Here is a 21,259-nt window from a genome sequence, read left to right as displayed (position 1 = left end):
AGGCACACATTTAAATACATTTTATTACTTGGTAACATATATTTATTCTTTAATTCTCGTTTTTTTTTTTTTTTTATTATCATGCCTGGTAAACATCTTTGAGTACATTATGCAGCTAAGTCCTCGGTTGTTGTGGTCTTATTGACTGGTGCATCATAGTCATATGGAACATCAAAAAACAGCTCATCATCAAAACACAGCTCATCCGAAGGAGCTGCAAGCCCTGGGAGTTTCAGGACGAAGCCTGTGATGACGCCTCCAATTGCGGACACTCCAATGGTCAATCCTACAGCTGCAGCCTGGAAAAGGGCTTGTTCTCGAGCAGTCCTCCCCAAACCAGGCGCTAAACCTGGGACCAACTGTTGGAGTTCTGACAATTTTGGGTCATCTTCCACTGGAGCTCTGTGCGTAAAGATCTCATACAGACTTGGCCCATAGACCTCCTCACTGGCCCAAAGAATGGCGCATATCCCCGCTGTGCACGAAATGAGCCCGGTGAGGCCGTGCAAGTTGTGAATGCCACACTGATCCTGGATCCGGAAATTTTGTGCAAGAAAGGGACTTAAATACTTGTAACCCAGCATACAAGCAGTCGCACCGGCCATTCCCAATGCGTACGCGGCTACGGGAGAAATCATCATGTCCACTGACGCACCCACAGTCACCCCACCTGCAAGTGTGACATTCTGCACATCAGCCATTGACAATTTCCCGTTTTTATTTAGCAGAAATGATAACGCAAAAGCTGTGAGGGTTGAGGCGCTTAATCCAATGAAGGTATGGAGAATGGCTCTGTGTTGGTCATCGCCTTTAATGGTCAGTGCAGAGTTAAAAGAAGGCCAAAACACCCACAAAAACAGAGTCCCCATGACAGACAGTACATCAGAATGGTAGCTTGTGTTCTCCTTGGCGTGTCCATTGTTCAGTTGAGGCCTGTACAGAACAAATGTAACTCCTAAACCGAAGTAACATGCAAATAGATGAATTAGAATTGATCCTCCAGCGTCGTTTATACGCAGATATTTGAGAACAACCCACTCAGTAGCTCCAAATATTGGTACTTCTAATAATGACATTATTAGTAGTTGTAAAGGGCTGGTTTTCCCGAGGACTGCCCCAAAAGAGATCAAAACAACAGCACATGCAAACTCAGCATTGATCAGGTTAATCACACCAAGGTGGATCTGACCATTATGCCTGAATTGAAAGTAGCCCTGAACCAAAATAGCCCATTGAATAGTGAAAGTAGCAGTGAGGAAGTTGAAAACTATGCCCCCAAATCCATACATACGAAAGAATGACAAAAGGCAACCAAAACCAAGAAAAATCATCACTTGAATGTCTGTAAAGAATGGATAGTCCTTGTACACTGCATTGTCCATTGGGTTAGTTCTGTTGGTTTGAAACAAAGCGTTGGCGTGGTCATCATAGGTCACAAAAGCAGCAAAAAGCCCAAGAAAAATGCCTTGTGTTACAAATATAAATACAGGCAATTTAACTCGGAGATTGATCCAGGGTTTCCTCATCCTGCCAGCTTTGGATCACTGTGCTTTCTCTTGCAGGTTGCGTTTAGATTATAAAGGTGAAAGGTCAAACTCTTCCCTACTTTGGAACAGCATGTATTCCTCCAATAAAGCCAGTTGCACTTTGCTTGATGTTATAATCAATGTGTTATCAGCACTTTGCTTTGTTGTAACATAAAAAGTACAAGGGAAAGTTCATTTCTGCTTTGTGTTATCACCTTATGTCGCATTTTATTTTCCTAGAGAGCTCATAATCTACCCAGTTATCATCAAGTTTCAAAACAGTGACTTTGTAATCAAGAATAAGCAGTAGCCTGACCTCCATGAGTAAAAAGAAGACAAACACTATGATATGTGTTGCTGTGAAATATATATATTTTTATTTTATATTATTTTTATTATTATCTGCAAACAAACACATTTCAAAATTGTACTTATATTGCATATTTCAAACAACCCCAATATAACCCTTACAAAACATGTAATCAGACAGATAACCTCTAAAACAAAAATAATCTGGGTATTTACATTTTTAAATGATATGACATGATATACACACTGAGACACTGTCACTTGTACATAGGAAAGTGAAGATGTGAGATTCTGAGGAATTTAACGGTATCTGTGTAATTTGTACAGCCATTTATCAAGTGATTTTGTTTTTTTAAACTGCAAACCATCTCTGACTGAATTCTGTCAGCTGAGGCCAAGAAATACAATAAAACATGAAAGAATTCTATAACAAATATTTATGCATTTAAAATATGTTTAAACTGACCAAAAAAAAAGTGTAAAACAACAACAAGGCAATTCACAACCTTTTTCAAAATTATATGATATAAACAATAAAAAAAAGAAGATGCTACACTGATACTAGAGGAGATATACAGAAAGTAATATAGTGCAATTTATCTGTATGAGCACAGATTATGTACAGTTTTCTCATATAGAAATATATAATCAAGCATAGTGTCTGTAATCGAGCTGATCTTTAAGTGCATAATGGATTAGCATGTCTCAAACATAATAAAAAAGTTCAAGAGTTTTTATGATCCTTGTTATAATCCTATGTTATTGACCTGAGACAAAGACATTATTGTGCTCTGTTCTTGTGTAACAGCTGACATTGTTCTGGTTGATCATAATATTTATTGTGATATTATTGACTTTAGGTGATTGATTAAGGTGGGATGAAAGTAGAGTTCGGATTTTGGATGCAAACTACTTCAGTTAGTATTCACACAAATGTTTTTTATTCGTCAGTATCACACTTTCATCAATAATGAGTTGCTTCAAAAAAATCTCTAGCCTTTTTACAGTTGTAGCTGATCAAACTCTATGTAGAGCACAGCTTTTCCATTTCATGGCTGAAATGCCATGTCATCAAAATCTTGAAGTTTAACACAGCATGAGACTACAGTAGTCATAGATTTGTTTTAAATGTAACCTAAGTGAGTAAAACATGATCTAAATAAGTAAATCAGAAGGAAAAAATGTACAACTATCTAATTATCCAGACTGACTGCCTAATAAAAACAAAAAACTGCATGGCTCAATTTTTTTACCAAGTCTGTCCCAAAAAGCTTTGCGGAGTGACAATACATTTCCTTTTTCTATTGCAGGTTGAAACAAGGTTGTTTTATGAGTAGATGGTAATGACCTCTCTCCCTCCTCCTCGAACTAGTAGCACTCGATTCAGGCCTTCAGTGAGCACTTCTAGGAACTCCATGTCTGAGAGTGAGAATGAAGGAAATGTTGAGATGTAACTTGAATTAATGTCTTACTATTCTGTTCAGAAATAGGAGGCCAAAAATTATTCGCCTCAAGAATAAGTGTTATAGAGTATTGCCATAGAAATTGTAAATTACATCTTCATGAATGTATGAAATGTAGTGGTAAGTGAACATAAAAGCCCTACATCTTTGCAGTTTTTCATTGAAGTTGACATTTTGATACTGTGGTTGAATTACTACAGTAATACTTATACATAGTGTTCCTGATTTCATAGTTACTTGAGTAAATGTAGCTCAACACAAAAGGATACAATTTTCTTCCCCGACGCGGTTCCTGGGAGGCCCTGGCATATTGAGCAGGATCAGTTTGGCCTCTTTGGACTTCTTACTGATGACCTCATTCAGTTTCAGGGCTGTGTGCATGCGCCTCACATCTGTCTGGTTCCTTTCAGAGGAGAGAGAAAATAATTTTATTTCCGAAGATGTGTGGGACAGGAAATGCAACACAATATGTAACAAATTTACTTACAAGTGTTCCCACTCTCTGCAGCAAGTTCAAGAAAAAATATTCTCATTATAAATGGGGAATTGGTTATATTAGAGTCATCCCATATCCCTTTGTTTAATGGGAACTAGTCTGATTTAGTCTCTTTTAGAATTAACAACAAAGTCTAGTTTTTATTGCACTAATAGAAAACACATTTTGTTCCAGCTTTGAATTTTCTATGTTCCCAGTTGTTCCCATTCCATTTGCCGCCTGTCATCTGAAGCTAATTCATGAAAATGTATTCTTTTTGTAGTTAACATTTGTTCCTGTTTTCAGATTTAGGAAAATAGTCACTCTTGCTTTTGTGAGGTTGCTTTAAAACTGTTGAAGTCCAAAGTTTTGTTTGTCACGTGCAAATAAAAGTTTTATCACATGTTCTGAGCACAAATATTTACTACTCCGAGCCAAATGACAGGGCACTCACGGTTTCATGCTGAAATGGTCTTTGCCTCCCTCTGTGACAGTGCTTGGGCTGCTTTCCAGTGTTTTACCATCAGTCCAGGTACCAGTGCCCCCTGCTAGTGAACTAAGGGAAGTGGGGCTTGTGGGCGTGGAGGTGTTCTTGCTGTTTTTACGGTTGGGGGCTGCTGCAGACTGGTAAGAAAGAGTACAGGTTATTTGTAATAGTAATGAGTGGTTATGTAGAATTGCCTTAACAGTACCTCCTCCTCTGCAACTGTAGATGGCTCATCTGTGCTGCGCTGGGAGCGAAAGGCCGCTGTGCTTTTACGCCTAATGGATCCACGGGATGAGTCTGTAATGCTCTGGATCTAAAAAAAAATTACATATTGGCTATATTATAAAGATCTAGACAAGAAAAAACATGAATTTCCAACTGTGATTAAAGGAGCAACATGTTTAATTTTCCTCAAAAGCAGAGCATAAAATTACAAATATATGTGTGTTTTACCTCTCTCTCCATCTCAGTCTTTGTCAGTTGCATTTGTTTCAGTATTTGTGAACGTTGCTCCATTACCAGAGTCTTCTCATAAGTGTAGGCTGAGATGTCACTGTCAAGCTTAAGAAAACAAAAGAAGTAAACTTTTTTTTTATTTTTTTCATCACAAAATAGCTTCAAATAATAAAGTAGTTTAAAATGTCACCATCTCCACCACTTCGACCATGGCATCTATTCGAAGGTGATAGAGGAATGTGATGAGATCTTTCTTCATCTGGATACTATTGTCATCCATTTGAGCAACAGTGAAAATGCGTATTTTACACTTCCTCCACACCTGAAGCATATGACAAGCACACTGGGTAAACAAGGATCTGATGACTCCATTACAGATATTCATTGATTAACATGTAAATACAATGACAATAAGATGCAGCACAAATAATCTAAGCTTTACAGTGTTTAAGGGTGTTTCTTACTTTGTGCTGTCTCAATAGAAAGGGCAGCAGCATCAGCATCCCTCCATCATGAACAATCCACCACACATCAATGTGACCCTCCGTGAAACGTTCTCCATTTGAGGGATAACTAGAGATGTTTTTAGGAACCAACAGAGCCAGACTGGAAATAGTTGTTTCCCTGACCACCTCTGCAGGGGATAAATCCATGGTTAAGACAATCTACGGTATATTTGTGTATGAAGAATCTTTTTGACTGATAGTAATTTAGTGCAAGACGATTCATTACTTACAAGGCGATAAAATCCTCAACACATAACCGCCCACTTGCACTTTTATTTTTGCTATTTTACATATTCTCTGTATGAACGAAGAATTACTTACCAATAAAGTTTCTGAATTGCTGGTTGTATTGTGGTTGTTTCCAATTATGAGGCCAGCTGACCATCACTGTGTTGTGTTTAAGGCCTCCAAGACCCCCAACCTGGACCAAGTGGGATGTCCCATCTCTGAGACTGGAGGAGACTACCACCTGAGAAAAGCCCTTCACCCTCTCTGTCTCCATCAACTTTCTCAGGGCCTGCACACACATAATTATAAGCAGAATAACAAAATTATGTGTAAAGAATCATCAGAATTTGGGCCATATGTTTAACAGCTGGTCATAATCAAGACAAAGAATGCTTTGAAATGTATCTGAATTAATATAAAGCATGTGAATTTTGGAGTGAAAAATTTCAGTGGTACTATTGTAAGTAAGTAAGTATGATCAGTAAAACAGTGTAGACCGACCTGGTCTGCTCTCTGGGCCTCGATGTAGTTGTCCAGGAACGTGCCTTGAACGGAGGTACCAACAATGGTGAGGCCTTTTCCTGCTTTGAGCTGATTAGTCAAAGAGAGGAGACGAGGCTGCTCCACGTTCTGCTCAGAGTCCAAACTCATCAAAACTAGGAGTTGAGGCCTGTCATACATACACAAAAAGCACGTCAGCTTACACATTGCTATTACATACGGTTGAGTTTAGTGCCTATTGCCCCCAACCCTCTCATCTTATCCAGGATTCATTTCATTGTGACTGGCAGGATGTACACATAGAGCTTGATGTAGATATAAAGTGCTCAGACCTCCAGTTCTTGGTGTGTGGTGGGCCTTCCTCAAGCCTCATCAGAGCGAATCGAGCGGCACTGAGAGATATGCCACGTATCCCATCACCCCACTCCTTCTCAGCTCTGTGAAAAAAAATCATGCATGTTCCGCAAATGCCAAATATCCAATAAACATGACAATAACCAATACTGTACTCACCCACAGAACTCAATGTATTTGTAAATGCAGGTGGCTATGCCCATGGCTACTATGGCGTAATACCAGGAACACATGAACATGAGAGACAGACACAGGCTCATACCCAAGAAAGACAGAGCCCTGGAAAAGACAATTACAGGGCTATTAAAATAGCAAATGAAATATTCAATGCGGTCAACTAAACAAAAAGTCCAGTTAGGCAGTGCTGATGTTCTAATTTAATCTCATTTGCTTTATGCTAATAAGTAAATTTTATATGCATTTGTTGATTTAATACATTTTGCACTGATTCTCCCAAATACATTTTTGTTTTAAATAATCTCATGATTATCAATTTTTACAGATAAAATGGTATAAAACTACAAAGCTAAAAGCTAAATTTGATCAAATTTACATTTTCACATGAAGTTAATCAGTTCTACTGCTCTGCATATTTCACATTAAATATTTTCTCAATAATGATAATGATAAACATAATCTCACCAGTGATAAAACTTGAAGCGGGGCCTCCAGTTTGGAGTTCTCAGCAAGGTTTGTAGGGCACAGGCCAGATTCACAAACATATAGCACATCAAGAAAAACCTTACAAAAAGAGAAGATGTTATGAACATAAAGCTATTAAATGCATAAAAATGTTGCTTATCGTGCTCACATGGAGAGGATGGGAGCAACTGAATCCAGAGAGGCGATGAGGATGCCAATCTCACAAATGCTGGCTGTGAGCAGAAGGGCCCAGGTTGGCTCTCCATTTGCTTTGCCATGTCCAAACACCTGCAAAAGAAGAACATGCACTTCTAGTTCACATACAAAGACTTCCAAAAAACATCCTCAGGGTGTCTGCATTTTTAGTTTTAATGATCAGATCTCAAATAAAATTATTTTGAATATTATGTGGAATATTATGTTAAACTTTTCCTTCTGGGAAATTCTCATGCCATGCCATGATTTTCTATACAAAAAATTTGACATCAGGCATAATAACTAATATAATAATAGATTCATTCTGTGTATAGCCAAACTCACTCTGAGAAAAGGAATGATGCCGTCTCGAGCAATGGCCTGTAGGAGGCGTGGAGCCCCAGTCAAACTTTGCAAACCTGCTCCACAAGTGGAAAAAAACGAACCAAACACAATCACCCACGGAGATGGCCAAGCCAGAGTACCAATGACCAGGTTACCATTCACCCCTTCACCAAATCTACAGAGAAGTGCCGGGATTAGTCAACTGGCTATCTGCACCAAACATTTAGTTTCAAATTTTTAAATGACCAACTTGTCTCTCAGGACTATTCCCTCTATACAAGCTCCAAACAGCACCACACAAGACATATCTGAGGTAAAAATGTTAAATCTTTTAACAGATTGTGTTCTTGGCATAGTAATCATGATTTATATTATAAGCAGAATTGTAGTGTGCATTGAGCTGGCAAGGATACACACTGTTGATGTTGTGGTAATGGCTGCAATGGTACCAATGGGGATTGATTTTTGAGCATCTTTCAAGTCTCCTGACCGATTTGATCCTGCCATTATGCCTAAAGCAAAAAATAAAGAAAATATACAAAAATAGGTCTCATTTCAAATTCTGCAAGTTTAGCATTGGTTAGGATGGCACTTTTACTGCACTCACCTGTTACAGAGGGGAAGTAAATCCCCACCAAAAGTGTAAAAAAGCTGGTGATGTCTGCGAGCACATATCGCCCTGAGTTAGTGGTGGGACTGTCTGGGTCTTGTTCGGACAAAATATCTTTTTTCTCCAACATCATGCCCTTTTCAAGATAGTTACTAAAAAGATTTTCTGAAACAGACAGAACAGAAGAGTATAGATGCAACTTTTTTGGTTCTTATGGCATGATTTAAATGCTTCCCACTACCTGACAGGATGCCACTGGTCACCCCCGGAATGCCTTGAATTTCTGTGACATTGTTGTTTGTGAAATATTCGTCACACGTGGCGTTTAGAGCATCAGAATCGCAGAAGGACAGCCATAGTTTGGTGGTGATGGTCTCATTGTCTATTTCAATTACTTTAGCACAAATATCATAACTTTTGGAGAGAAGCGTGCGGTTTCCCAGAAGACACACACTGCAAGAATAAAGACATATTAATAATGTACAATTAATAGTTTAGTAATAGTTTTTTTTTTTTTTGTTTTTTTTTTTTAAATAATATAGCAAAATGTGTTATAGATCTGGGTACATACGGGAACAGTGGAGGTTCTATGATTGTATTGATAACTCCAGCATAGACAGCCAAAATGGACAGGATCACACAAGCAAGGAAGACCAGCGCCAGTTTATTCACGTATTTGACTCCCACAAATACCACCAGTGCCATGAAGCTCAGGACGATGGTGCCATAGACTCTCATGTTGTTGAGGAGCGCTATTTCTGCCTCCGCTCCTTCCAGCCCTTCCAGCTTAAAGATAGCAGCTTGAGGAACTATGTAAATCTGCAGGAGAAATACATCAGAAATGACAAAAAATACCTGTCAATGAAATTCTATGTCAAGTAAATGCATTAAAGTCTTCAGTTATGTCAGTTAGTAATGCCATTGCTACTAGCACAATTATTACCATCTATGTCATTAATGTGCCAAATATCCTTAGAGATGCATTAGCAAAAACAATACAAAAAGTAAATAAAAGAAAAGTGGAACAACTCAGTAAACTGCTGGACCGGTACTAAATTTAGCACTTTATGGCGTTGGAATGCTTTTGAATGAACGCTAAGTTTAAAATTTCCATTGGTTTAAAGTTGGGCTAACTGAAAATTATTTGAGGTATGACAACACATTTCTGATCTCTATAATGCAGTTGTAACATGCACACATTTTTATTATAAATTTTGATTCAAAACTCCAAATTTCATATTTTCTTACCAGTAATATTTCTATACAGCCCAGTATGTACATGGCACCTGCAAATGTGGTACCCAGGTAAAAGCAGATCCCAACTGCTCCTCCAAACTCCGGGCCGAGAGAGCGTGATATCATGTAATAAGACCCTCCAGCTGAAAGACAAATATTAGATTATTAGTTTATAAAAAAGTCTTCTTACAAAGGTATATTTTTGAATGACTCACTGACCTGGGACAACTCCATTAGTGGCAATGGCACTCATGGAGATGGCTGTGAGCATGGTCTGAATTCAAACAAACAGGGCAGGGTTAGAGACAGCGGGTGGAAATGTGAAAAAATGAGGCCCTTAACAACACAGAGAACACAGACCCCTGGCAAACACTCTGTCACATCTGGTCACATGATATGGTTTAGATCAAACTTGACACAAGAGTGCATGTTTGGATGAGGGAGGTTTGGTATTTGAGAGGAATGTGATGTGATGTGTTTGGAACCGCTGAAAATGTCTCAACAATAGCACTAAATATCACAAAGTGCTCTATTTTTTTAAATGAACTTTAAATAAAAATCCATTTACTGCTATCAATGAAGAATCAATTTTCCTGAAGATGTGAGACAGACCTCTACACTGACAATCTTTAAATCCAGGCTCAAAACAGTTCTGTTTAGCTGTGCATGACTGAAAGGTTTTTATTCTGCACTCTTTACTTTTATTTTTATGATGATTATTTATGTTTTGATTTGTTGTATTGTGATTTTGTTTCTCATTGTTTAAAGCACTTTGAATTGCTTTTTCCTTCCCTTGCCTTGCCTGTCTATTTACTACAGATAAATGGCTGATGAGGGACTGGCATGAATGCTATAAATTCATAATCAGTGAAAATCTGTGTGACCAGATTAGCTCAAAGAGAAGTGTTTTCGGGATAAAAGCCTTTATCTGGGATTTACCATGTCACCTCTGTGCATCTGTGCAATGCAAATTAAATGATGAGACTCTGTGTTGTAACAGGCTGTAGCTAATCACATAGTCTGATAACCGTACAGATTGAAATGAAATATGTTTATTTTTGTCAGCAATACATTGCCCTTTTTGTATAAGCAGATGTTTTCACGCAAAATGTTCACCATAAGAGCACTGGGTACATTCTGAAAATCTGAACAATCAATAATTAGAGTCAATAATTAGATCTGATTTTTGGTATGTCTTTACTTAGCCAAGAGAACTCTGATTATCAAAAATGTATTGCATAGTTGTATTTGGAAGGCGAAGTATGATGCATTTTATGATAACTCTTAATTTAACTTTATCAAAACTCACACAGGCATGAACAATCAGAAAGAAATCAGATTACTCACCTCAGATGTAACTGTTTACATGATATTTCAATAATCTGATTAACTCCAGAAATCAGATAATGATCAGATTTTTGGTGTGCATGTAAGCACAGCCACTGTTACATAATACCATAAACATTACAAACTGACCGTGGAGCAGCACATAAAGACGATGATAAAAGAACCCAAGACTCCACCGATTCCCACCATCCATGTCATCCTCAGGAACAGTATTACTCCAAATATGTTCTGAATACAGGGCAAGTACACGCCCATCAGTGTGCCCAACTGTGGAGCCTGAGGGAACACAATAGAGCGTGTGGGTCATAACATCAAAGGCCACATAATATTAAGATATCTGCATTCTCTTTTCTTAAATCAGTCAATGTCATACCCTCTTTAAAAACATCCACAAATACCCTGTTTAATACAGATATAGTAAATTCAAATGTTTTGTCCCTAACTTACTATAATTAATAATTATAAAGATGGACCTTAACAGGTTGTTTGGTGGCCCGTGGAGTTTCCTCATTGTTTTCAGCCTCCTCATGCTCCTTGCTGCCTGTTGGTAAGTTAGAGTAGTTGGCAAGACTGGAGAGTAGAGAGGACACCATCGGACTGGTATCCATTTCCTCCTGCCAGTCAAGATGTACATTGAAATAAAGAGCTTTACTTAGTTTGTAGTTACATCTAGATACTACTACAAACCTCAAACAAAGCCATGTTCTTGCCATCATAGTGTTGCCTCTTCTCCACATTACTGTTGATAAATGGACTGGTTTCTTTTGGGACCCCATCACCTAAAACAAAAGTATATTTTGTTATAATATGTATAGTTATAGACCATATATACATATACATTACTGTTACTTGCTGCAGGAAAAAAGGGAAACACAAAAACTAATCCTTTAGTAAAAGCACTCTGCGTAGCTAGTTACTTTCAGGGGATCGCTTACTTGCATTGTAATTATATAATTACTTTGTACAGTAATTACAAAGTAAAATGCTACAAAGCTTATATCAAATTCTCCTCCTACATTTTCCTAGCTCACACCAGACAATTTGGACAGAAAATGTTTGATTTGACTGATAAAGTATATTTAATAGGAAGATCATGCTGCAGATGTAACAATACAGATCAATGCATAATTTGTTCTCTACAGTTTCTTGTTATCCTTTTGAACCCTAAAATCAAGCACAGCTCAGTTGATTGTCTCAGTTGATTTTTAACTTCAGTGGCCTCAATGGACTCAATAACGTTCTGACCAAACTGGGACACATTACCCCAGCTGACCCCTGACTCAGCACCTCTGCCCCAGGGCGCCCTTTGCTCCTCTGATTACATGTTCTGATCCACCTGTCTGTCTTCACTGCTGTATTATTACTCACATCTTGATATGTCAGTTCTACTGCAACTGCTGTTGTGATATTAGGCTGTAAAAATAAAACTGAATAGTTGTCAACTATGCTGTGAGGGCGCATTGGTAATCTATAACAGTTAAAAGCACTGGTTAAAAGTGCACTATGTGAAAGCAGTGCCGGGCACCAATTTACCCCTTAGATGTGGCGTGGCTATTACAAAATGGACAGTTTATACCGGCTTTTAAGGGCTTAATAGGGCATGGGCTTTAAGGGATTACTGGGCAGCTGCTGGATGCCACAAATGAAGACTGAAATTAACTTTTATGTGAGAGAAAAATACATTTTTTTCCACATAACATGGAATAATAAGATAAGACACAGATATAACAGGGGTTCCAAAACTTTTCAGACCGGGACTCCCAAAATTACCATGAAACCTGCTTGAGACTGCCACTGCAAAATTAGCACATGTAATAATTAAAATGTACAAAACATTTCACATCAGGTTTAACGTTGTAAATATGTAAGAAGTTTACCTCATTGCACAAACCTGTTATCAATGACAAATACAATAAATTGATTTTCTTTTAGAAACTATGAACAGTTACTCAGTGTTCTTAATAATGGCTCCTTACCTTAGTGGCTTGTGATAACCACTTGGGGCGCTGTTTCCTTACTATGGCAAAAGTTTATGACACTAACTTTTTTTGTTAGATTGTCTTTATTTGACAAGACAACTTGTTATGTTATTCCCTTACCTGGAATGTTCCACAGTATGACACTGAACAAATCTATCTCCATGGAGAATTTCAGGCAATGCTACCAAGTTACAGGTCAAATGAGGCAGGTATCAGAGTACTTTTCTAGCAGCGTACATTTACTACTACTTTGTGTAGTAACAGTACTTTAGCTTGCTTGAATAAAAGATTTGTTTCTCTTCCCACTATGAGTAAGTCTACAAGTCACAAAAGCATTATATTGGTAATATAAAATAATTAGTCCCGAGCACCAGAAGCTGGCAAAGGGCCTATTAGTATCACAAAGTGATGATAATAGCAGCTGCTAAGTGAACTGACGTAAGAATGTGCTAGTGCGTTCTGAAAATGTAAAGTTTATTAGCTAAAAACGTGGAACATTGCTCTTGTATCAGAATATTCTTCTTCTTTTTTTCTTATTATTTTTGTTGGGACTGTGAACAATATATACAAATAAAATACATTGATTTCTTTCTTACAAAGGTACAAAACGTTCTTTTTCCTATGCAACTGTTGCCATTTATCATTATCACAGGAGATATAGCAGCTACATTTCAGTCATTTTGGTTTCTTCTCTGTAGCCTCCTTTCATAGGCAAGGCAAATTTATTTATGTAGCACAATTCATACACAAAGTAATTTGAAGTGCTTTACAGAATAAGAAAAAAACATTAAATTCACACAAATCAAGACATAAATAATCACAAATAATCATCATAAAATTAACATTAAAACAGAAGAGTGCAGAATAAAAACCTTTCAGTCATATTCACAGCTAAACAGAACTGCTTTGAGCCTGGATTTAAACATTGTCAAAGTAGAGGCCTGTCTCACATCTTCAGATAGATTGTTGCAGGTTTTAGCTGCATAAAACTGAAATGCTGATTCCCCATGATTAGTCCTGACTCTGGGCACCAGCAGGAGGCCGGTCCCTGAAGTCCTCAGAGTGTGAGATGGTTCATATGGCACTAACATGTTGGAGATGTACTTTGGTGTTAGGCCATTGAGTGACTTGTTCACAAGCAGAGCTGCTTTAAAGTTTATTGTTTGAGCTACAGGAAGCCAGTGCAGAGACCTGAACACAGGACTTATGTGCTCGTACTTCCTGGTTCTAGTCAGGACCCGAGCAGCAGCGTTCTGGACGTATTGCAGCTGTCTTAAGGCTCATACGGAGAGGCCAGTGAGCAGGCCATTACAGTAGTCTAACCTACTAGACACAAATGCATGGATAAGTCTGTTAAAGTTCAAGTCTGAGTCCATTATAACCCCTAGATTTCTAGCCTGATTTTAAGGTTTTAGAGAAAGAGACTGGAGGTGGCTGCTGACACTTGCTCTGTTTCTGTGAACCAAAGACTATGACTTCAGTCTTGTTTGAGTTTAGCTGAAGAAAGTTGTTTTGCATCCACACACTGATCTGTTGCATGAAGTGGCAGAGTAAATCCACTGGTCCATATTCACTTGCTGCCAGTGAGACATAGACCTGAGTGTCATCTGCATAATTGTGGTAGCAAACATTATTGCTGCGTATTAACTGGCCTAACAGCAGCATGTAGAGATTGAACAACAGGGGTCCCAGGATTTACTCCTGGGGGACCCCACAAGTCAGGGACATTTTATCTGAGACACATTTTCCAATTCCAACTGTCTCCCTGTTTTCTAGATAGGACTTGAACCAGTTTTGTGCTGTACCAGAGATGCCTTCCCAGTCCTCTAGTCTCTGTAAGGGAATCCCATGATCCGCAGTGTCAAAAGCAGCACTCAGATCTAACAGGACCAAGACTGAGACTTTGCCTGCATCATTGTTCAGGCAGATGTCATTTGTCACCTTGATAAGAGCAGTCTCAGTGCTGTGGTGGGATCTAAAACCTGACTAGAAAACATCAAAAGAGTTGTTCATTTGGAGAAAGTTAATAAACTGTTGGTAAGCAACTTTTTCAAAGACTTTCCCTAAAAACAGCAGATTTGAGATTGGCCGGTAATTGTTCAATATTGTGGCCTCAAGACTGCTCTTCTTTCAGAGAGGTTTGATAACCACAGTTTTCAAAGCGACTCCCACTCATGGAGGATCATAAAAAACTCTGCCGTAACCTCACTCTGTTAGACTCTGCTAAATGTTAGACTCTGCTGTAGACTCTGCTTTGAATTTTGCTGGACGCCGACTGTATTGCTGTAACTGACAATAAAGATCTACAACGATTCCCGTGCCTCTGTGCCTGTTCTTCATGCAACAGAACAGAAACCGACAGGACCAACCCCATTATTTTTCACCTAGTGAACAACAGTGAAAACTCACGCTGAAAAACATTGCAACATAGACATTCTGGCCATTTTCCAAAATAAAAAAATATACAAAAAGTGACATAGGAACAATGCCAAAAAGGTGCATGCAAATTCATGGAATTTGACACAGAAGTAGATAGACAGTAGTGTAAATGTACTTTTACAGACTCCTCCTAGGGCATTCACTGAAACAAGCTCAAATTTGATACATATTAAGCGATGGGGCATCAAAACTTATAAAAAATTTTGACACAAACTTATGATCTCTGTGTGGTGAAGCTGCAAAAAAATTCAGAATTTTGGAAATTTCTAATTTTTTTAAATTGTTATTATTTGCACAAACAAACTCTGATTTCAGTGAAATTTGAATCCGACTCCCTGCCCCAAAGCTATTTAATGTGAAAACATGGAATGTGGCGCATGAAACTATTTTGTTTCAAAGTTTTCTGAAATTTTGCACAAAATTTAGTTTTGGCTTTCTGATCACAAAAGTCAATGACATTGAGTCATTGAATTTCTGTCATAGCCAAAGCGATGACAGAAACTCTCCGTGCTATTCTGATGTTAGGGGTTAGGGTAGTGTTATTTTAGGGGTTAGGGTGTAAGGGTAGGGTTAGGGATAAGGCTATGGTCATCCTCAGGGTCACATTTAGGGGTTAAGGTAGGGTTAGGCTAAGGCTTAGGGTTAGATCTAGGTTTAGGCTAGAGTTAGGGCAAGGTGTGGCTTAGGTATAGGTGCCAAGTGCGACAGAGGTGAGGGCCAGTCATTCCTGCTTGCACTTATATTTTGAAGTAGTGTTGGTAGGTGGAAAAGCACGAATATCCATTTAGAAGCCTTAATTTGCTCACTTGATTTATGCACATAACAGTTAAAGTGCATTTTGAGAAACTAACTGCTAAACAATTGGAGTTACTGTAAGAACTGCAAGAAGTTTAGCGCCCATAACCTATACCATCAATCGAACTATGGAGACAAGCAGGTAGACCCTTACACGCAGGTCATGAAGTTTGTTGAAATAGCATTAAGTAGTCACCAGAAATAACATTGACATTGCTCAAAAGATGGTCACATGGTAATCTGAAAAACACATGTGGCATTTAACTTTAGGCAGCAAGAAGTTTATCAATGAAGAAACATAGCAAATTACAAAAAACTAATATGCAGCTAAATACAGTAGTTCAATGTGTAGAAAAATGAATAAATTATATATATATATATTTTTCTTGCAATATATTATGTTCTATTAGTTTTTACTTGCTGTATTGATTTGCAAGTATTTTATGCAAGCCAAGATCACTGACAACTTGATTTTGAGAAGGGGGCACACATCTGTCACACTGTGGGGACTATAATCTGTAAACCTATATTATTATCATACACTCAGTTCAAAGAGATCTGCATCCCTTATGGACACAGAATACAGAAATCAGCTCCCAATTACATAAATCTTTTATTATTTGATATCGATCCAATAACATGATTTAAAGTTAAAAAGTGCTATGAGTTAGGCAAGTAATGACTTGAGGTTAGGATCAAACTCCAGGAAATCAGTGAAGTCAGTGTAAGCCTATGTGTGTGTCTGTGCGTGTGTGTGTGCATGTTTGTATGTGTCTGTGTTTGTGTGTGTGTTAGCCAGGCTGCAGCTTTGGCCCTTTAGAGTCTGAAATCAATTTACACATGTACAGCCTCAACAAGTACAAACAACACTGGTCCGGTGGGAAGTGTGTGTTGAAATCAGCACATTAAGTTATGTCTTGTATTTTCAGGTTTAACACTCAGTTGAGAAAAGAAAACACAATGTGACATCCAGTCAGCAACACCCCAAAGGAAAACACAGAGCCTTCATCTTATGGTTTGTGGTATTATTGTCTTTACAGTTTTTAGACAATACCGTTCTTCAAAATTGAAGGTAAAGAGGTAACATTGATGATTGTACAGAGATCCTTACTTGAAATACATGCATGTTTTGAGTTTGGTCTAGGTACTAGGAAATACCTAGTAGTAAGAACAATCACTGTGGTGATTAAAATACATATGAAACAGATTCAAACAGGTGATACTCAAGGTGACGTTGTCAGGTTTTTTCAATACCATGGTATATCATCGATTTATCAGTCAACTATAATGTATGTATGCAAATCACACACTCTTTTAGCCCCTGAACAGTGACTGCTATTTGAGCTTCTTTGAAGTGCTGCATTATGTAGTATTACACATAAGGCTTGCCTGTGCCTCTTAATCACTTCACATTCAGTTTTACTAGGAAACAGTCCAATAATTCAAGGTGAAATGGACTGTTGGTTTGAAGCTCAGGACAGTAGAGTGTATGAAGTACTGCGCTTTATAGAACAATAGAATGAAGTGACTTTACCATTAGTGTATGAGTGCAACATGTAAAGCACATTATTATACAAGATGCCCGGGCCTCTTTAATCCAACTTAGACAGTGTGACCTCCTCACTCTTTATATGGATTATTTACTATTTCAAACACTCTTTTGAGCTGCTATTGAGATTTTGTTCAAGGGATTACACAAATCACTGATGTGGCTTAACTTCTGCAGCCTGCTCCGGTCACCTACAATCATGCAAGAGTTTAAACCGTCAGTATGACATGCTGAACTTGGACCATAGAGATTATAGATTATAGGTTGAAGTGCATTTAGCAAAATATCCGAAACTATTTTAGATGTCGCATACCCGGTTAAAAAAAAAGAAAAGCCGGAAGGGAAATGTCATCATTATTAAAGACAGCAAGGGGCAATGTATTTGCAGACCATGGGCCAGATGCAGTTGTTACGCAATGTATACATTGTTCTGCTCTTTGTGCACTCCTTGTTCTGAATTGATTTACCTGGATAAATGATGGTTAGATAAATAAAAGTTGTTTAGCTTTGGTGGTTTGGTCCATCTTCAACTTTAGAAATCTTTTATACTACTCTATTAGTAGTTATCTGTATTGAATCCATAGCAGTAGTTTAAGTTCTACCTGTCTTTGTGGCTCTATATTCTCTTTGTAGCTTTGTATTAATGTATGGGCAATCAGGCAAATTGATTCAAACACTAATGGATGAACCAACAACATCTGGCCAGTAGATTAGTGCAAATTCACTTGGCATGTGAGGATGAGTGGCATGAATGTAAAATAACAATTATACTGTAATAACTGTGCCAAAGACTGTGATTAGTATTACAAACTCAATATAAAATGTTCAATTTAAAATGCAGGTATTACTTAGGTACTATAAAGAAAAAAGTATTTTAAGTAAAAAAATTGTAACCATTAAATTGAAATCAAAATGGCTTTATTCATTTGATATATTGATTGCAAAGCCACGGCTTTATGCTGAAGTGTGTGGTTTTGTACAGGGTTTTGTTGGCCTAAACTATGACATTTATATGACCTGTAAAAGCCTAGTTGCAGCTGATCCAGATGTTACAGCTGACTTTAGACAGCAGCAGTCCAATTTAAACCCATTGAGTTTAAAGTGTGAACTCTGGCTTTATGGGGTGTGTTAAATCTGATATGTGAACTGTGATGATCAGAAGTCTTCAATGTGAGCAATGAAATGACTGTGGTTAGTTACAATGACCAAAAATAAGGTAATATGTAATGTAATTAGATGTTTAGGTTTCATCTTGGACAGTGCTAAATTGTGTATCTTGTTGTGATGTGTCTTTTATGAACTTTCATTAATTTGTAGTTTGATTGGTCTCTAGCTCTTAATTGGTTAAATTGCAGTCCAAGCAATGACTTTTAAAATGCAAATGTCACTATTCTTCAGATCCTGCGCTTTAATGACAATAAGATGACATGGGGATTAGTTACACTTTGTAGAGTAAAGTGTCTTATTGCTGGTACCGTTGCAGATTTTGTTTTTATCTGTAATCTTTTGCCCATTCTTTACACTACAACTGTATAGGCTGACCTATAATTGTAAAAAACTGACTGGAGAGTGCTCAATTTACAGTGTTCTTTGTGGCCTAGCTGCCTTTTAGGCTGGTAATTAAGAAGATAGTTATTCATGGACTATTGACTTAATTTGGTTAATATATTACTTGGGATTTACTTCAAAAGAAAGCTACTTTTTTAGCTTGTTACTTTTGCATAAAATCATTGTGCACAGTGGATACAATTTTACTAGGAGGCTTACAAATATATTCCTCCCTAGATATTCACTTTTTTAGTCTTTAGAATGTATAAAAGGACATTTTACACTGTAATTTTACTAGACTAAAGGATAACACAGCATCCAGCCCTGGGTCTGCAGCTGATTGGGGGAAGCTCTCATCTTGACCTCAGGCACAACTCTAGGACAGACATGTTTCCACAGACAGGAAATGGAATGTCTAGAGAATGACGGTTTAAAGGGAGAAGGTGAAACAAGGCAAAGAACTATTGTACAATAGCATGAGAGCATGTGAAACAGATTGGCTCTGCTTTACATGTGAAGAAAGACATGCCACACAGATTAGATCTCAACAAATCATGACATTTCCATTAATATCAAAATATTACAACATGCACAGTTTTTAGTTTGTTGAAAAACTGTTATTACATTTACCCATAAATATCTGCTTTGTGTCTAAGTGCTATGACACAGCTCACAGGCAAATAATAGTAATAATTATATTAAATAAATAACTAGTTTATGTATTTATTTCCTACATATGTCAAGTTATACCTGTATTAGTTTTGCTTTTTGCATTGTCTGAGATAATAAATGAAAATACATGTATCACAAATAATAACATTTGATTATTGTTTAAAACACACACGGCTCCAGTCAGTCACACATGCAGCACACACCTACTTCTGAGGTGCTGTGTTTTCGTCACTCACCCTGGATGTTGGGTCCCCCCTCTCCCTCCTCGCCATCTGTCTTGTTGTTCTGCATCCTCTCCCCTCCTCAGGCAGTGCACTGTGGACACCACTATGGAACTGCTCTCTTCAGAACAGATCTCTTCTTCTTGTCTCTTGCTTTGTAAAAAAGCATCAGACAGGAATGCAGTAGGTGAATCTGTCTCTGTAGTGTTGTGTAGAGTTTGCAGGGGAGCACGCTGCTCTCTCACATGCACTTCCCTGTCTCTGTGAGCGCACTTGCCCCCAGTCAGTTAAAGCCTGATGACTGCATTCATCATGTATTCAGAAGGTATTATCTGCCGGGTCCCTCCCCTCATCCCTCACGCATGTTCATCATCATCCATCTCATCAGCAGAGAGGGATTGACAATCATGTCAGCGCAGCCTTCTTAGATTAAGCATCTCTTTTGATGTTCTTTTCAGACCAAAGTCCATTTCATTTCAGTGCATTCATGCTTGTTTTTGTTATCATTGCCCCCTAAGTCTTTTTTTATATTTGACTCAGTCCATTATCTGTCCCACCGCTCCAGGCTGCACTTTTAATATGCTATATTCAAACACATGTCTTCCATTGAAAATGTACAGTGGCTAACATGCACAAGAGATTAGCAAATTTCCGAATGTTACTAGAAAGTAATCATGCCTCGATTTGTAGCTCTCTAAACATTTTAAAATATATTACTCTTCGTGATGGTCCCAATGCTGTAATGTGATGACTGTGCAGGAGAGAGCACAAAACCTTTCAAAATTCATGTGCAAATGACTGCACACCAGGAGGCCAATGATTTATTTTGGTGACCCTGGTTGGAAAAGGCTAGAATGGTACAAGGTTATAAAAATGGAAAGTGATTGTCCTCCTGTCCATGCAGATGTATTGTGGGGTGTGGAAAATATTTCTAGTTTCTTGGAGATGTTTTCACCAATTAAAGCATTAATAGAACTGAAACTGACTTCATAAGAACTTAAAATTTGGGACTACTAGACTCTGGTTAAAATTATGCAATAATTAATGATAATAAAAACTGGAGACTTAGAGATGTGTCACGGTCCTGAGATCAACATGAAATATATGTTGCAATTTTTAAATAATGTTATTTTTATACAGACTTTCCATAGTTGTTAGGTCTGTTATTATTAGGCCAGAGCCAAGGGCCTCTTAGTATCATAAGGCCGTGTAAAGCATAATTAAGTGCACTGACGAGAAGTGAAGTGCCCGTTAGTGACCAGGGACCCTCACCATAATGTAGGGATGCACGAGTGCTTTCCAAAAATATGTACCGTAGTTTATTAAATAAAAAATGGGAACATTATATTATTTTTCTTGGCTTTACAAACTCCTCC

The 21,259-nt window shown here is 37.9% G+C and overlaps 1 protein-coding gene across 2 annotated transcripts; it reads right to left on the bottom strand.

Annotated features, from left to right (window-relative positions):
* Positions 1 to 10: 10 nt before the first annotated feature.
* On the bottom strand, positions 11 to 19,953 carry slc12a5b (solute carrier family 12 member 5b). 2 transcript variants are annotated; one of them, XM_055223141.1, is made up of 26 exons: positions 19,899 to 19,953; positions 11,368 to 11,459; positions 11,154 to 11,294; positions 10,810 to 10,956; positions 9,553 to 9,607; positions 9,346 to 9,476; positions 8,669 to 8,916; positions 8,339 to 8,550; positions 8,095 to 8,262; positions 7,901 to 7,999; positions 7,738 to 7,795; positions 7,488 to 7,662; positions 7,117 to 7,235; positions 6,948 to 7,046; positions 6,465 to 6,584; positions 6,284 to 6,388; positions 5,952 to 6,120; positions 5,544 to 5,739; positions 5,181 to 5,350; positions 4,907 to 5,038; positions 4,714 to 4,821; positions 4,466 to 4,573; positions 4,228 to 4,397; positions 3,786 to 3,800; positions 3,585 to 3,701; positions 11 to 1,401 (listed from the first exon to the last, which is right to left on the bottom strand). In XM_055223141.1, exons 1-26 carry the CDS (start codon positions 19,951 to 19,953, stop codon positions 108 to 110), a joined length of 4,503 nt encoding a protein of 1,500 aa, XP_055079116.1. In that variant the 3' UTR covers positions 11 to 107. The 2 variants fall into 2 exon arrangements, with proteins under 2 accessions (XP_055079116.1, XP_055079115.1); XM_055223140.1 differs by lacking the exon at positions 11 to 1,401 and adding an exon at positions 3,163 to 3,254 and having other exon boundaries at positions 3,568 to 3,701.
* Positions 19,954 to 21,259: the final 1,306 nt, after the last annotated feature.

The sequence above is a fragment of the Periophthalmus magnuspinnatus genome, chromosome 7 (genome assembly GCF_009829125.3).
Source record: "Periophthalmus magnuspinnatus isolate fPerMag1 chromosome 7, fPerMag1.2.pri, whole genome shotgun sequence".
NCBI lineage: Eukaryota > Metazoa > Chordata > Actinopteri > Gobiiformes > Gobiidae > Periophthalmus > Periophthalmus magnuspinnatus.
Note: the sequence above shows the minus strand (reverse complement) of the source record. Positions and strands in the feature narration are given on the sequence as shown.

Bases quoted from the DNA above. Each gene is read 5' to 3' on its own strand.
- slc12a5b (XM_055223141.1), bottom strand. From the start codon at position 19,953: ATGCAGAACAACAAGACAGATGGCGAGGAGGGAGAGGGGGGACCCAAC. The intron at 11,460-19,898 runs GTGAGTGACGAA...CTTTTGTTTTAG, and splicing joins GGGGGGACCCAACATCCAGG to GTGATGGGGTCCCAAAAGAA. The intron at 4,822-4,906 runs GTGACATTTTAA...TGTTTTCTTAAG, and splicing joins TGGTCGAAGTGGTGGAGATG to CTTGACAGTGACATCTCAGC.